This window comes from Rana temporaria, chromosome 5 (genome assembly GCF_905171775.1).
Source record: "Rana temporaria chromosome 5, aRanTem1.1, whole genome shotgun sequence".
NCBI classification, from domain to species: domain Eukaryota; kingdom Metazoa; phylum Chordata; class Amphibia; order Anura; family Ranidae; genus Rana; species Rana temporaria.
In genome coordinates, this window is record NC_053493.1 from 266,752,514 (window position 1) to 266,771,316 (window position 18,803).

General features: G+C 43.0%; 1 protein-coding gene across 4 annotated transcripts in view; it reads left to right on the top strand.

Annotated features, from left to right (window-relative positions):
* The window catches only part of CARMIL1 (capping protein regulator and myosin 1 linker 1), a 376,378-nt gene that overhangs the window by 119,215 nt on the left and 238,360 nt on the right, over positions 1-18,803 (top strand). For all 4 annotated transcript variants that reach the window (XM_040353821.1, XM_040353823.1, XM_040353822.1 and 1 more), the window contains exon 3: positions 4,512-4,562. In XM_040353821.1, the coding sequence (XP_040209755.1) occupies positions 4,512-4,562 (51 nt within the window). The remainder of the gene's footprint in view (positions 1-4,511; positions 4,563-18,803) is intronic.

The following is an 18,803-nucleotide window of genomic DNA, read 5'->3' on the forward strand; positions in this document are numbered from 1 at the left end:
CCCACCCAGAGAAGGGACCTCACTAAAACTGGTACCAGTCTCTACTTAAAGCGGGGGTTCCACAGGTTTTAATTTTTTTTTTTTTTTTTATATCCTTCTGACGCTCTTACCTTGCTCAAACAGCAACTCGTGTGTCCCAATCCTCTACCCGCCAGCATTTGTTTTGGCCGGAAAACAATATTTTATAAAATTCCGAGATGAACGTTTCCATCTTCATTGTGGGCACTGTGAAGCCCAGCAGGATGTACTGGATACGGTGAATGCTGACGTCCCAGCATTCACCGCTCTATCCCACGCATGTGCAGTGTTGACGGCGAGCGTCGCCGTCAACACGGCACTGTTGCCATCACAACGGCCGGCGTACTGAATAGGTCACGCCCCGTTGTGCAGACATACACCGCCGAGTCACGTGACCCGCGGGATTACAGCACAGCGCGTCTCCTGGGATTCTCATCACTCACTCCCAGGAGACATAGCGCTTGTCGGGGGGGAAATCTAATACACGCCCACTCCCGCCGGGAAACGCTGATTGACGGAAGACAAATTGCTGGATTACAAAGGTAAAAATGCAGATTAAAAAAAAAAAAAAAACAATTGGGTATAGTCGATGGATAGTGGTTTAATTCAGGGAAAGTTGTATTTTAGGGTGAACCTCCGGTTTAAATGTCTATAAGGGCTGTGTAACTATCAGGACTGGAATGACATACATATAATTGTCCCAGTTTACTCATAAACGCCCTTGTGAAGTGTAGATTTATTGTTTTTGTCACCTTCACTGTTGACTGCATCAGGGCTTCTTGCACTACCATCAGATCTGAGGCTGTTTTATCATGCCATCCTGTGACATTCTTGTCACAGATCATATGATTTTTTTTCCTTAGTCAGTCTGATCCTTTTCTTGCTGCCTGATGCTCTGCCATGCAGTGCACATTATAAAGATATCATTACATTGCCTGCCGTACAATCTGAAGAAGAGATGTGCCTGCTGGGAATGATTTACTGGCTGGCCAAAGGACACCTAATATACATTGCAATTCAGTATAGAGGTAGGAAGCAGTCACAGGGCACAGAAGCTACCCTGATTGAAAATCTAAAATCAGTATCCATTGATAAATTAAATTGCCCTTTCTATACATGAGCAGCGTTCACATTGAATGAACCTGGAGATTTTTCATTCTGTTGACTGCATCCTTTATTCTCTCTGGAGCATGAAATATCGTTTTTTCTGAAGATGCGTAAGAGAAGGACGTTAACCGTCGTCACAAAACTGATACTTGTCATGGTAAATTTTCCACATTACTGATTGGCCTCAGCATATAACAGCTGCAAATTGCAATTCCTCAAAGGCACTCATTTCTCTGTGTGCAAAATAAGATGGACATGGTGCTTCTTACACAATTCCAGCAGAGGCTCAGGCTACAGAGCTTGACTTGCAGGAGGAATTATGGACTAGATTTAGATGTACGCTTTGTAGTATGGAGAATATTTATTGGCTGGGGGGGCATTGCATTACAATAACATTGCATTTACAGTTTGGTAGCTTCTATATAATGTACAGATAATTCATAAAATACAATTATCTTTATTTGGCTTGCTAAGATTTGGTGACCATTGGTGTCCTTTATCATGTTTGAAAATTCCGTTCTACAACATGAAATAAAAAGTTGAGACCTTCTTATAAAATCATGAAAGACCTAAAGAGACCAGCTGTTACCATTTTAAAATATTGCAGGTAAAATAACCGAATAATCAGATGCTTACTTGCAGCATTTCCCTGTCCTTAAAGGTGTTGTAAACCCACTTGTTCTTTCCCCTTAATGCATTAAGGTGAAAAACCTTCTGTCACTCAGCAGCCCCCCGAGCCCCCGTTATACTTGCCTGAGCCCTGTGTTTCCCACGACGGGAACGGGCACACCAGCTCCGGCCGGTGTCTTGTGTCCTGATTGGATAGATTGATAGCAGCACAGTCATTGGCTCCTGCTGCTGTCAATCAAACCCAATAACGTTGGGTGTCTGGGCCGAGTCCTGCTTTCTGTGTCCATAGACTTAGAAGCAGAACATGGGAGCGTGCCTGCATTGGTGTCAATGAAGGAGAGCGCTGCTCTGATGGGGAACTCGAGAAGAGGAGGAGCGTCACTGAGGGACCCCAAAAGAGGGGGATCGGGGCCACTCTGTGCAAAACCAACTGCACAGCAGAGGGAAGTATAACATGCATGTGTTTTTTTTTTTTTTTTTTTTTTTTTAAACCCTGAACCTTTACAACCTCGTTAAATTATTTTTATTCACTTGAAATGCGCCTTTGAACTTGCCAGAAAATATTCCAGAAAGAGTCGATTCCCTAGCAAAGCCCCCTGTCACCATGCACATCATAGCCCTATTCTCTTAGGCCCCTTTCACACGGTCAGACCATTCAGGTCCGCCTGTCAGTGTTGCTGGCGGACCTGAACGGCCGATCCATGCAATCCTATGGAGCGGCTGATGTCAGCGGAGAGATGTCCGCTGACATCCGATCCGATCCACCAAAATCAGACGGATGGCGATCCGTCCCCATCCGTCCATATCGACGGGGATAGATAGATAGATATCTATCTATATCTATCTATCTATCTAACTATCTATCTATCTATCTATATATTAGTGCTGTCAGTTAAACGCGCTATTAACGGCGTTAACGCAAACCCATGTTAACGCCGTAAATTTTTTTATAGCGCGATTAACGAGGCGGCGTTCGGGGGTTATCCCGGGATGATGCCTGCAGCCGCAGGCATCATCCCGGTACCGTTGTTTAGAGCGGGCGATCGGCTATCCAAACATAACAACCGATGCGGCTAAAAGCCGCTCGGTTGTTATGCCGGAGGAGCGGGAGGGGACATCCCCCCCCCCTCCCGCCGACTTTCGCCGCTCTGACCGGGCCTCCCGTCCCACCGGGAGACCCGATCCTAGATCCGCCGACTTCTGTGTCCAGGTTGGAGACTGACACTAAGCCGTAAGCGGCTTTGATTCAGTCTCCGCATTGAAACCACGGAAGCGGCGTCATGACGTCACTTCCGGGTTTCTCTGCTGCCAATGGCGCCGGATTTAAAAAAGTACACAGTATTCAGAATCGCCGTTTTCGGCGATCTGAATACTTTGAAGTGCAAAGGAGGGCTCGGAGGTCTTTTAGACCCCCGATCCCTCCATAAATAGTACCTGTCACCACCTATTGCTGTCACAAGGGATGTTTACATTCCTTGTGACAGCAATAAAAGTGATCAAAATGTAAAAAAATTAAAAAACACAATTTAATATTATAAAAAATAAATAAATAAGAAAACAAACAAAAAAATGTTTTAAAGGGTGAACCTCCTTAATCGCGCGATTAATCGTGAGTTAACTATGACATTAATGCGATTAATCGCGATTACAAATTTTAATCGCTTGACAGCACTAATATATATATGTGCTCTGTGAGGAGGAAACTGGGTAAGATTAGCTGCCGAGAGAGCTGACTGGGAACAACCTCCGTGCTTCTGCTTGGACCTTTTTTAGGATGAATAGTTATACAACGTGTACAGCTATAGAGGTCAGTGATGGCTTGTAAAGCTAATTTATTGATTGTTCAAAGTAGGTAAATACTTGAATGTTCTTAACTTAGCTACCATAAGCCTTTTACAGCCATTGCCATAAATGCAATAGCAGCCATGACCTTGCGATTACTTTTTGCAGCTGCCAGATCAGTTCTAGAATCAGAGTAAGCGCACTCCTAGGCGGAGTGATCCCAACCAGTGCAGCTGGATAAACAACAGATCAGAATAGACATCGCAAAACATGCAGAGGAGACATTAGGAGTCCCCATAAAAGGAATCTATTACCTGTCCAATACTAGATTGTAAGCTCTAACGAGCAGGGCCCTCTGATCCCTCCTGTATTGAATTGTATTGTGACTGTACTGTCTTCCCTGTTGTAAAGCGCTGCGCAAACTGTTGGCGCTATATAAATCCTGTATAATAATACTAATAATACAGTATCTCACAAAAGATACACTGTTATACAAACTCACTACTTTACATTGTAGCAACGTTTAATTTCTTCAGTGTTGTCACATGAAAAGATATAATTAATTATTTACAAAAATGTGAGGGGTGTACTCACTTTTGTGAGATACTGTAGGAGTCTTGTCAGCCGTCTTGTCTGCTGTTGACAAATATGGGTATTTGTCATGGTACATCATTGTAAGGCTTGACACATTTGGTAACTATTTGACATATTCATCCTTGAATCTTGAATCCTTGAATCTATAGACCCCAACATTCTACCACTTGCATATCTAGCCCTGTAAAGGAAAAAATCAGTTTACATACGTTTTCTGCAGGCGATCCGACTCCATCTCAAGCGGCGGAGGCTCTCCACAGTACTCGGATATTATACAGTATTCTTATTTAACCAGAACTTTCTTTGCTAAAGTACCATGAAATGTGCCAGTCTGAGTTGGTATCTTATGCATAATTTCTTTTACTACTTGTGTTTTACAGGTCCTGGCATCATGTCGAGCCTTTATATTGACCGCTCGAGTCCCATGCAAGGTTAGTATATATCCTCTTCTTATTACAACCTCCTCCTATTTCCCCAAAATGGTATATCATTAGTCAAACCTTTGTTTTTTTGTGTAAAGTGTGGACTCTTTAGAACCCCTGTCTTCCGGATGAGAGATATCCCTTCACTCTCTGTCCTTTTAGACAAAACAGAAATGGGAAATCGCATTTCAAAGTTGTTAGAACAGGTTTCCTTATTGGAAGATTTTTGCATCGATTCCTGTTCTAATGACAACTATAAAATTAGGGATTCCCTTCATTTTGTGTCCCAGCAATCAAGGCCACCAAAACAAATAGAGAGGGTGAATCTCTCCAACGGGGGTACGGATGATGGTCGCTCTATTGGCACATGCCAATACAATAAAACTGTCATGTGAGTAGTAAAGTTGACTTGCAAGTTGTCGTATGTAGTAACATCCTTACAATGTACTATAGAAAGTTCTCGGTTTAATAAAGCAAAGGCTGAATATCAATGAGACTTGTTCTAAGTGCCTGTGGAAGTATGGAGTAAGTAATATAGTAAGAGAACATAATCACAGCTTCGGGGTTTGTGCATACAGTAAAACCGTGGTTTGAGAGCGTTTTGCAAGGCAAGCAAAATTTCTAAATAAACTTTGACTTGATATACAAGCGATGTCTTGATATACAAGTAGTGTCATATCACAACAGAGTATAAAAGAGAAGAGAGACGCCTCTAAGTGTAGCAATATGGTTACATTTAATGAAGGTACAACATTTAGCGACTCCCATGGTTGATGATTAAAAGAGGCACATCTAAGTATGCCGGCATCCGGGGTAAAGCTGTCCACATAGACCATCCCCTGCCCCGCCATCATTGTCATCTCTTCCACTCTGCGCTCCACAAGCTCTTCAATCCTCCCTTTCAGATCGCTCTACTGCAGGGTAGTCTTCCCAGTCACGATTGCAGAGTGACAGCGGTAAAGGCCGGAGGTGCAGGGGATGGTCTATGTGGACAGCTTTACCCCAGATGCCTGCATACTTAGATGTGCCTGTTTTAATCATCAACCATGTGAGTTGCTAAATGTTGTACCTTCATTAAATGTAACCATATTGCTACAACTAGAGGCGCCTCTATTCTCTTTTAGTAGCTCCTGCTGTATCTTTTGCTTCTAATCCCCTTGTGGAGGCTGTCATTTGTGGATGGACATTTTATGGTTGCACAACCACATTGCTATAATCTCTCTCTTTTTTTTTTTTTTTTTTTTTTTTATATGGACCTTTAAATTGAAGGCCTTATGAATAAATGGTTGAGGAACAAATAATTTGAGTTTCCATTATTTCTTATGGGAAAATTTGCTTTGATATAAGAGTGCTTTGGATTACAAGCATGTCTCCGGAACAAATTATGCTTGCAATTCAAGGTTTTACTGTAAATAAATATATAGTGTGTGTGTGTGTATATATGTATGTATGCGTGTGTGTATGTATGTGTGTGTAATACATACATACACACATATATATATATATATATATATATATATATATATATATATATATATATATATATATATATATGTATATGTGTATGTGTGTGTATATATATATAATAAAATGTATTGTGTGTGTGTGTGTGTGTATATATATATAATAAAATGTATTGTGTGTGTGTGTGTATATAGAGTCTCTTATATCCAGTATACACATTTCCTCATGCTAGACAGATTTAAAATGGTATAGCCACTTGTAATATGTTGTTTGCAATGTATAAATATACCAGAGCTACCACATGGTGTTTAGTAAATTAATCTGTAAAATGATATATTATGAATAGTATAGTAATGATAGTATTATAGTATGAATTGCACGCAATAAATATTTTTTATTTATCTGCTTCTTGGGAAATCAAAACCTGGTTTATCTTTGCAACATTTCACCTCCTTCATCTAACAGCATGCAAGTCGCTCAAACTGATTTATCATTGCACTGTAATAGTTCAGTCTTGGGGGTAGAAGAAACCAATAAACGTAATGGTTTTGCTAGTTAGCAACTATCTTTGTTCAGTGGTAGCAGATGTCGAAGGTCTCTAAATGGTGATAGTTATGAGACACAGGACTCAATCTACCTGTCGACCACTGTTTAAAAACAAATCAGTAATGGGAAAGGCTCTCTTGGGGTAAGTGATGGCTAGAAAACCAGAATTCCTTGGTAGTTAAATACATTGGTGATGCAGACAATCTCTTGTACTCTTATACACTTTTCCTCTAGATTTACCAAAACATATAATATGAGGCCAAACCTAAACTCTTTTTTAATTTGTTTATCAGGCAGGCCCTTGCACTACATAGTTAAAGGTAAATTTAAAGAATTTGAATAAGTAAATTGTATAATGTACAGCCAGCCTTGCGCTTATGATTCTCTTCATTTGGTAAAAATAATAATTCTAATGCGCCGTGCACATGATCGGAAATTCCGACAGCAAAAGTCCAATGTGAGCTTTTGAACGAAAATTTTGACCATTTGTATGCTCCATCGGACTTTTGCTGTCGGAATGTCCGCCAGCAAAAGATTGAGAGCTGGTTCTCAAATTTTCTGACGGAAAAAATTCCTATTGAAAAATCCGACCGTCTGTAGCAATTCCTTCCGACGCATGCCTGGAAACCATTCGACGTATGCTCGGAAGCATTGAACTTCATTTTCTCGCCTCGTCGTAGAGTTGTACGTCACCGCGTTCTTGACGGCTGAAAGTTCAGAGAACTTTTGTGTGACTGTGTGTATGCAAGCCAAACTTCCGTCAGAAAAACCATGGGATCACATGCACCATAACAAAGAACCAAACATGCATAGAGGAATGAAACACACCACAACCAAAAGATATTTTATAAATATTTATTAATATAAAATAACAGTCCATATATTTGAATCGTATATGACTTATCATAACAACTAACTTTTCTTGGGATAATATTGGCCACGGCCTGATTCACTGGTTTCTTTAACCGTTGTTATCACATTAAACTTTATTTTATAACTTCAATTCTTAATCCACCAAACTTAATACCATAATTCAGCCCAGCCACTTAGTCTTGAGCTGATCCATCAGTAATCATCAAACATTATCTCGAATCTCCCAACCGACAGAAGGGGTGCAACCTGCAGTACTTCTGTCCCCACACCCCCAGACCGCGGCCAACTCTATGCATGTTTGGAGGTTCATGTTGAAGATGTCTAAGCCTATATCCGCTAAATGTACCCCATCATTTCTATATAGTCCTTGCAATCCACCTTCTAACTCTAAATGGTGGAATGATATCCCTATTTCTGGGGTAAGGAATTTTTCCATTGCTCTGTTAATACGCTTGCGTACCTTCTCCAATGGTTTAAAAACCAGCGACTCTAACCATCGCAATCTTGGTATTATCTCGGAAAACACCAGTACCGTATTCGGGGAGGATAACTTCAGAAACTTAAATGTGTCTTTCATTTTTAGAAATTAAATCAAACGTTTTTTTCTTACCAATGTCGTTTCCACCAACATGTAAAATCAAAATATCCGGAGCATTGTAAACTGCGTATAACCTACCTAGTTCAAAAATTAAATCCTCCCATACCATACCCCTGCGTCCAAACCCAAAAATTCGAAAAAATGCAGAATCCAGGCCCAAGTTCTCCAAATATACTCTATTTGTTGCTCGCTTCTGGGCCCAGAAAATAAGAGTGCCCTACAATCCAAACAGAGCGTTGGTATCCTGAAATAAAACAACAAATTAATAAGGACGTATGTAGAGTTTGTACGCATTTGACCTCCATCTACCAATTTATTTTAATAATACCTTCTTCCAGACAAATCCTTGCAGCCTCCGTGGCCGCACCGATCCGAAATGAATGCATGGTGATTTTCAAATGCCCCAGCTGAAGAAGCTCAAGGCTCTTCTTCAGAATAGCAGATAATTGGTATACTGTAACGGGAGCTCCATCCCTATGTATGAACAAAAAACTGGAAAGGGGTGGCCGAATCCCTAGGTAAGCCTGTAAAGCTGCTACTGGACAAATGCTACTGTCCTGACATCTCTTTAGCTGAACCCAGGTCCCTATACCTAGGGGATCTGTTTTGCTAAATTTCAGATTTTTTTTTATCCCGTCCTGTGAAACCAAAGCCTCCGACAACAATATGCCCGAGCCTCTAGTTCCAGAGGAAGGAAGGATCTCCGAAATCCGAAAAGCACCAAAAATGCTGTAGAAAAAACTGAGTTAAATAGGCTTGCCTCATAGCCAGATGAACATACCCGTGAGGTTACCCCGCAAATCCGTGACAGAATATCCGGCGTGATGGGGGACCTAACGTTTTGCGTCGCCCAACTCCTTCTATACCCCTTCAGAGCTTGCCTAATGGCCCGTACACACGATCCGAATATCGTACGACGGATCGTACGACTTTTTTCGCTTAATAGTCGCAAGTAAAATGAAATAGGTTATTAAAGTCACGAAAATTCTCGTACGACCGAAAAAAATAATCGGAAGTGATGTCATGTGTTGTAATGTATTTGTATTGTATTGTCGGACGACAACTGTACTGACTAAACGAAAATCGTACGATCTGACATCGTACGAGGAAAATTTTCGTGCATGTCCGATCGAAAAATATCGGATGAACGGTCGTGATCGGCTCTCGAAAGTAGTGTACACACGATCAGAAAATCGTACGATTCTTCATCGGACGATCATTTTCGTCCGATATTCGGATCGTGTGTACGGGCCATAACAGAGAAAAAACTATGACAAGCCGGTAAATTATATAAACGCAAGAAAAAGGATATTCCTGACAAAGTCTTACTAATGTGGGACCAAGAGAACCGCTTCAAAAATAATGAGTGTAGAAATGCTAGAATTAGCTGCTCTGAATGATCAGACACAGATAATTGCTTTGAACCCAAAAAAGTTGCCCATGAAAGCCATGAAGAAACCTAATTCTTCCAAGTAGACGGGGCCACCGAGTTCTGAATGGTTTGACAGATCAGATTAGATCCCATAAGTGTAATGGGGTAGGCATCCCGACCCTCTCTGCCCGCGGCAACAGCTTGAAAAACCGGTCCATCTGTCGGCGAGAGAGAGCATCAGCGATTTCATTACTTTTCCCTGGAACATACCTCGCCTTAATCCAAATGTTCCATTTTAAACACAAGAAAACTAAATGTTTTGCATAAGAGACTACTAATGGAGATTTTGACGAGAGACTGTTTACTGAAAAAGCTACTCCTTTGTTGTTGGTACTAACTAGCAGCCTTTTATTGTCAAAGAAAGACCCCCATATTTCTAATGACACAACAACAGGGAATAGTTCTAACAAAACGATATTTTTACAAAAACCATTCGCAACCCACCTGTCTGGCCAAGCAGAGGCGCACCACAGACCCCCCCAGACTGCTCCAAAACTGACTGATCCTGCTGCATCTGTCTCTAAGAGGAAATCCCTGTCAAGAATAAAAGCCTGCTGCCACATTGTCCTACCATTGTAGTGTTCTAAAAATTGAATCCAAACCAATAAATCCTTTTTCATTTCTGCTGATACCCTAATATGAGCTGACGGACTTTTAATACCTGAGATTGCTGAGTATAACCGCCTGGAGAAAACTCTGCCCATGGGCAGTATCCTTGTAGAAAAAGCCAGTTGACCCAACAAAGATTGCATTTCCCTCAGGCCGGGTACACACGGACAAACATGTATGGTGAAAGCGGTCCGTCGGACCGTTTTCACCATACATGTCTGCCAGAGGGCTTCTGTACGATGGTTGTACACACCATCGTACAGAAGTCCGCGCGTAAACAATACGCGGGGCGTGTCCGCGGTGTCGCCGCGTCGATGACGCGGTGTCGCCGCGACAATGACGCGGCGACGTGCGCGGCCCGCCTTTAAAATGCTTCCACGCATGCGTCGAAGTCATTCGACGCATGCGAGGGACGGCGGGCGCCTGGACATGTACGGTAGGTCTGTACTGACGACCGTACATGTCCGAGCGGGCTGAATTCCAGCGGGCTGTTTTAAAACAAGTCCAGGAATATTTGTCTGCTGGGAAAAGGCCCGGCGGGCAAATGTTTGCTGGAATTCGGCCCGCTCGCGCCCACACACGACCAAACATGTCTGCTGAAACTGGCCTGCGGGCCAGTTTCAGCAGACATGTTTGCTCGTGAGTATGGGGCCTCAGCGTTACCTTTCTCTTCCTCATGAACAGCTGGAGAAGTTGGGACAGCCCATAAATCTTGTCATCAGGCAATCTAAATTCCATGGCTAGAGTGTCTAACGTTATTCAAGTGGTAGCAAAAATTGTCTTGTCCTCAGCAAGCGGAACCCCAAAATATTTACATACTAACTGGAATGACTCCAATAATTTCAAACAGTCGCCAGAATCAGCTGGGCCCATAAATAAAAAGTCATCCAAATAATGAATAAGGTAGTCCGAACTGGCCACCCTACTTACCACCCATTCCAAAAAGGTTGAAAACACTTCGAAATAAAAACAGGATACTGAACAGCCCATTGGTAAAGCTTTGTCAAAATAAAACTGATTTTCAAACTGAATACCTAACGAATTGAAACAACCTGGATTTAGGGGAAGAAGCCGGAAAGCGGATTGAATGTCTGCCTTCGCCAAAAGCACCTGCTTCTCTAAGCGACAGATTTTTTTTCCACCACTGAATCAAAAGAGGTGTAAGATACTGGCGCAGCGGTGGAACCAATCTGGTCATTCAGTGATGTACCAAAAGGAAATGACAGGTGGTGTATTAACCGAAATTCGTTCGTTCTTTTTTTGGAACTAAACCAAGAGGAGAAATCCTAAAATTTTTGAAGGGTGGAAACTCAAATGGACCTTCCATCCTACCAGCTTTTACTTCCTTTTAATAATTTTTCCCTTACCCGGTGAGGTGCCTCCTTGACTGACTGCAAATTATCAACCATGTGACACCCTGACCTGGCAAAAGCTGGAAACCTAATGAAAAACCCTCAATTAGTAGGTAAGCCATCTGCCTGTTTGGATAAATTTGCAGCCATGGAATCATTCTTGGGAGCATCACAGGCGAGATTGCTTTTTGAAAAACCATCCTTGGAGTGTCCCTGCAGCTTGCGAAAACACTTGGCTACTGGGTGTGAACCTGAGCAAAAGGCGCACTCATGCTTATACTTGCAAGAATTCATCCACTTGCATTGCGAGTCATTGTATGCAAAGCATAAGCCCTTTCCTGTATCCAGAAGCAGAAGCAACTGTGGGCGTGGCTGGACCTGATGGGCGAGAAACTGGCTGCCTCTGGGGTAAAAATAAATTTAGCCACAGGTAGGGGTGCAACGGATCAAAAAATTCACGGTTCGGATCGTTCCTCGGATCAGAGTCACGGATCCGATCATTTTTCGGATCAGCAAAAAAAAATTGCAGCCTCACTGTGCCCCAAATTGCGCCCTCACTTTGCCCCAAATTGCCGTCTCACTTTGCCCCAAATTGCAGCCTCACTTTGCCCCAAATTGCAGCCTCGCCAGGGCGGAGGAAGTGAGAGGGCAGCCAGCAGGGCTGGATTTCCTTTCCCTGCCACCCCAAGGCCAGGTTCTGCAATGCACCCCCTCCCCACCAACCGAACCACCCCCCCGGAGAATAGAAATTGGATGGCAGGGGCGGCATGGTTAGTTCAAATATTATTTGTATCTTTTTTTTATTTTATTACATTATCACTTTTTTTTGTAGCTTGTCATTTTATTTTTGTATAATTTTCTTATTTTTAATATTATTTTTCTTCTTCTTTACTTTTTAATTACTTATTTTATTAATTGAATTATTATTTCTTACATTTAACTTTATTGCTATCACACAAGAGAAAACAATTCCCTGTGTCATAGCAATTGGAGGCGACAGGTTCTCTTTGTTGACCCTGTCACCTCACCTAACAAGTTGTTATGCACGATCTCCGCTCACTGTACCACCCCAACAAATAGAAGCAAGGAGTCAGACCAAACGATCCAACCTGCATGATGCCAGTTCAGCCATTGGCATTTTCTCCCCATACACAGATAACAGTATTGTACTGTGATTGTCGGGTGCAAAAATGTATTAGTACTTTAAATGTTAGCTTATGCAGAAGTTTGTGAAATTAGTCCTCACAGTTGAGATGGAAAGAGCACAGCTCAGCTCACCCCTCTCACTGTATGCTATTTGCGGCAGGGACGGAGACTCGGCAGCTGGAGGGAGGAGGGGGGGACAGAACCAGCCGGGAGAGGGGTGTCGGGGGGGGGGGGGGGGGGGGACGGACGGACGGACGGCAGCACATTCTCTGCTAGAAACAACTCACCGCCATATGTTAAAACATCTTCACGCTGCTCGCACACAGCCCCACCTCCTCCTAACCCCACGCTGGGATAGACAGAACACATCAGCGCATTGGACACGCATTCTGTCTATCACAGCGTGGTTTGGAGCAAGCGGGGCGGAGACAATTTCAATGTGTTTTTTACCGCTTTGCTCTGCACGCCGCGGATCACGTATGTGCCGATCCGAAGTCATTGATCCGTGACGATCCGTTGCACCCCTAGCCACAGGCTCACATCTTTTGATCCCCATTGGAGTGATGGCTGTATCGCCAGCTTTTGCCTAAACGCTTCATCATAAGTCAGCCACGCGAACCCAGTAAAGCTACTGTAAGCCTCCAGGATTATATCTATATGTTGAAACAGTAAACAACAACAACTTTTCACATAAAATACTTGCATAAATCATAAATGCCTGTAACCAACTGTAAAATGATTTAATTATAGGTTTGCGACGCTCCTCTTCGGATTTTTCCTCCTTTCTATCATATTTATAGAATTCCCTAGCAGGGGGAAGGATTAAGTTTAAATCGATAAATTCCCCCTTCCAAATCTTTTCCTTTAGCGTGCTAGGAACATGAAAACCAAGGGGGGAGAGTAGACATGGCATACATTCTTTAGACATTTTTTCAGACATATTTACTGAACTAGGAACTGTATGTAAATCTAAAGGAGGAGAATGAGGCACAGGCTTAGGGTCATGAGAGACTGCTGACCAGACACCTGCTACTTTGGAAGATGAAACACCCGACCTCTCCTGCTGAGAGTCTGTTTGCATACGCATAATAGCTACTAATTGCTCTAAAGTAGTAGATAAGGCTGAGAGCTGCGCTCCCATACTAGACTCACCTAACAGCCCCTGAGCACTGTTCACTCCAGGAGCTGCTGATGGTGACGAGCACCTCACAGGGATAGCGCTGGCTGCATTCTGCACCGCTGGTTGTGGGGACACCTCTGGCTCCCCTCTTCCTCTGCCTCGTAGAGGTCCCTTCTGTGCCCCTGAACCGCCTGGCTGAGGGGAAGCATGTCTTCTTGCCAGCGCAGCTGCTGACACTCCGCGAGTCGACCGCCCACGACCTCCTCCGGCAGGCACAGTATCGCCGCGCTGCTTCCTGAAAGAGAAAATGGGCTCACCGTGCCCCGCACCGCCCAACATGGGTGGAGCAGGGCTGTCAATTATTCTTTGTCTGCGCCTCCTCTTGCTCGTTCTCCTTTCCTCCACCGCCTCTGACGCGACTTCTTCAGATCTCGCGACCTCCGGCACCAGGAACACCGCGGGCTCCTCTTCAAAATCCATTCTATGCGGCTGCTGCTGCGGGTCACTGAAGCTGCTGCTTCCCGGGGGGGTATCGTCACATAGCTCCCCTTCTTCCAGCAACATGGGTCCAGGTGAGGAAAGGCACTGCCTAAGCCTAGCCTCGCCGCCCTCAGCTTCTGCTTTCTCCAAGAGCTGCCGCAATAGGGAATCCATTTGCAGGGATGTCAGTCAGTGATACGCACGGCAGGGAGCTCCTCCTGCTGCGTCTGTTGATTAGCTGGCACCGATCCAGGCTGAACCAATCCCTAAATAGACTGCGAATGGCTTTCCAGCACTTTCTAAGCAGTCACCTGACTATTGTGACCAATAGCTATCTGCCCTCTCCAGCCTTCCAATCTTACCTGCACACCTGATGTCCCCCAGCTAATCACCCTTTCTGCTGCTAACCTTCCAGAATCATTTCTTCAATTGACCTTACCTAAACCCCTGACCTCTCCATAAACCCAGCCTTATGGGTGACATACTTTTGCCGCTGCAGTGATCCCATAGGGAAAGGAGGGCCTATTAAAGGCTCCCCCTTTCCTTTCCCATTCAATGTGTACGGGGCATAAGAGAATGTTTTGGGACCCACATTTATGATCTGGTGATGTCTTAAAGTTCAGATCGTGATTGAAACCTCCCAAATCCAGTGATCTTATCCTGTGGATGCGATCGTTTTTTTGTATGTTCCTGTAAAGCTATGCGTTCAAGTATACCAGCTTATCATGAAAGCATCAATCAGATTTACTACATTAGTTCAAACACTTGTGGTCACACGCCCTTTAGCATCTCATGTGTTTAATTAAAAAATATATATATATATATATATATATAGATTTGAGCCCAGACATTCCTCATCCATTTCTGTTGCATAGTACAGGTCCGTGACCAGACCCAAGTCTATAGCTCTCATCCAACTCTGTTTGTCTGCTCAATATTGGTACTATATCTACACTAAAGGGGTGGTCTCCAAACTGTGGTCTGGATGCAGGATGTGGCCTTTTTCTTGCCTTTATCTGGCCCTTTAGGGAATTATTCCTCACACTGATGCCAATGGTGGGGGCACCATTCCTCTCAATGACACCAACATTGGGGCCTTATTCTTGTCACTGATGGCAACAATGGGGCACTATTCCTCCCAATAAAACAAATGATGGGGTATTGCTAACTCCCACTGATGGTAGGGCATTCCATACTCCCACCAGCCACAGTGACTTCTCTAAAGCCTGAAGGACTTTAGTTCAGCGGTCTCCAAACTGTCTAAACAAAGTGTGCTGTAAGCATGTAGGTTTTTAAAATTTAGCACAGCAGAGACTGGCCAGAGAAGGATTACTTGGACGAAGTTGGCCAGCTTGAACATGTATTGCAATATATGTGAACCATAAATCCCTGTTTCTCTTATCATCCATGGACGGACACAGCCTTCACAATTCTTGACAAGGAGCTGTGTCCGTCCATGGACGACAGAGAAAAGTATTTTACGGTGAGTACAACAAATCCTATTTTCTCTTATCGTCCATGGACGGACACAGCTCCTCAATTCTTGACAAGTGGGTTATGTTCCTGTTCATAGGAGAGGACTTCTCCTATGAACAGGAACATAACCCACTTGTCAAGAATGGTGAAGGCTGTGTCCATCCATGGACGACAGAGAAAATGATTTTACGGTGAGTACAAAAAATCCTATTTTTTATACACTAGTTTGCTAGAATTCTGTAATGGTTTACAGCAGTGTGCAAAAGGTTAATTCAGAATTTATTTCTAGTACAGCATGCCTTGTAAATTTGTGTTTGGCCCCCACAGATCCTCCGTCGCTGTCACGCTCTCTGTGTAATAAATTTTGTGTGGTCTCTTCCTCTGCTGCATACAGATTTCAGTGCAAAAAAAACAGCAAGAGGTATAATAAATGGCTGCCTCCCTCAGTGTCATTGCTCATGATGTGTTGAACTGTGGCTCTACAGTGGGTATGTTATTATTCCGGCACAAATCCATTTATAATTTAGATACGTGACATAAATTTCAAAATGTCTACAAAATAAATAAACGAAACAACCGTACCTATTGCTTTTCATGCTTCAGGAGTTTGCTAATGGCCTTTTCTATTACTTACAAGAGTGCTGCATTTTCTTGTATTTATAAAAAGCACATATAATATAGGTAGACAGATCCTGCAAAATCCCTCTGTCACTGATCTTGCGGATCAGTTGATTGATCCATTTTACATGAATCAGGTTCACTTACTGACTGCACCACGTATTTCATGTAATGGGGACTGTATGACCATATTTGAGTTACAGTTGGTACAATATGGTACAAAAGAATCGTACGGTGTTTGAACTTGTTGCTGTCTTGCTGGGCTCAAGACAGAAAAAAGTAGGCTGCAGCAAGTGTTTGGATCTACACCTTCCACTATTCTTTCTACTGCATAAGACAATATGCAGTGGTTGGAGCAGACAAACTGAGCAGATAGACCTGTTTTTGCAAAAGATAGATGAAGGGCGCAAATTGGTAGTATCGCACCAGGGCTCAACATTTCAAGTCCTGAGCTACTAGCCAGGCCTTAAAGGGTTACTCGCCACCAGTTGCCCCACCCAACCCCTACCATGCCCCGCCCCTAATTCCACCCCTAAACACTCCCTCGTAAATTATATTATGAAATGACCCTTAAATGTTTTATGCCAAATTAAGTTACAAAAACAAATATTAACAACAACTTTATCAGTGCAGCCTCACCTGTGCCCATCCATGCAGCCTCACCTCTGCAGGGGAAAAGTGAAGTGTGTTTTTATTTTTGACACTTTTTTTTTAATTTTTTTTAGGTGAATGGGTACGGGTACCATGTACCCCATACTCATTCACCTAGGGTGTGGTGCCGGGATCTGGGTGCCCCCTTGGGCAAGGGTTGTCGGGAAGAGGCCCTTGTCCTCATCAACATGTTGTGGGCATGTGGCTTGGTATGGTCCAGGAGGTCCTTTCCTGACCTGCTGGGCTGCATGCTCAGATAAGGGTCTGGTATGGATTTTTCTCAGAACACAAGTCGTATCATCTTGATCAGACTTCTGGTGCAACTTGTATTCAAATCAATGGGCTCCCATAGGGAACCATTGATTTTGAATAGAGACAGAGAAACGTGGCTGAAAGCTAGTGCGGCTAAACGTGCATTGAATTTAACGCAAAACGCGTAAAGAAATTGCGATTTTAACACTGATTTTTTTCCTGGTGTCTGTGCTAGCTTTACAGCTTGTTTTTTTAAAAACGCCTGTGAGGCCTAAATGTCAAATTCACGGTTGATACAAGAGACCTGATCAGGTCCAGCTGTCCGTTTTTCAGCTGGAACCGATCGGGACCCTTCATTCTCCTCTATGGAGCAACTGATGTAAATGGGCTTGTGTCTTTTTACACCTGGCCATCTCGGGGTCAGATAAAGAAAACAAACAAAAGGGAATCTATTCCTCTCTGGCTGGCCAGATCAGAAGGCAACTGGGTATAATAAATGGACAGCCAGTCCATTTTACATCCGGCTGCCCATAGAGCAGAGCGGGCTGTGTCCATGTTCACTCTGCAAAAACAGAGCAGGCACAGACCAGTCAGCCAATAAAATTCATTTTTTTATGCTAGTGTTGTTAGGCCCCATTCACGCCTGTGCAATTTTCTGCTTGAAGCCTGTAGCTCAAATTCATTTAACCACTTCCTTACTGGGCACTTAAACCCCTTCCTGACCAGAGGACTTTTTGCGATTCGGCACTGCGTCGCTTTAACTGACAATTGCGGGGTCGTGAGACGTGGCTCCCAAACAAAATTAACGTCCTTTTTTCCCCACAAATAGAGCTTTCTTTTGGTGGTATTTGATCACCTCTGCGGTTTTTATTTTTTGCGCTATAAACAAAAATAGAGCGACAATTTTAAAAAAAAAAAAATATTTTTACTTGTTGCTATAATAAATAGCTCAATTTTTTTTTTTTACGTTTTTTTTTTATCCTCAGTCTAGGCCGATACGTATTCTACATATTTTTAGTAAAAAAAAAAAAAAAATCGCAATAAGCGACTGGTTTGCGCAAAAGTTATAGCGCCTACAAAATAAGGGACAGAATTATTATTATTTTTTTTTTTTTTTTACTAGAAATGGCGGCGATCTGCGATTTTTATTGGGACTGCGACGTTATGGCGGACACATCGGACACTTTTGACACATTTTTGGCGCCATTCACATTTATACTGCAATCAGTGCTATAAATATGCACTAATTACTGTATAATTTTTTTTTTTACTAGAAATGGCGGCGATCTGCGATTTTTATTGGGACTGCGACGTTATGGCGGACACATCGGACACTTTTGACACATTTTTGGCGCCATTCACATTTATACTGCAATCAGTGCTATAAATATGCACTAATTACTGTATAATTTTTTTTTTTACTAGAAATGGCGGCGATCTGCGATTTTTATTGGGACTGCAACGTTATGGCGGACACATCGGACACTTTTGACACATTTTTGGCGCCATTCACATTTATACTGCAATCAGTGCTATAAATATGCACTAATTACTGTATAATTTTTTTTTTTTTTACTAGAAATGGCGGCGATCTGCGATTTTTATTGGGACTGCGACGTTATGGCGGACACAT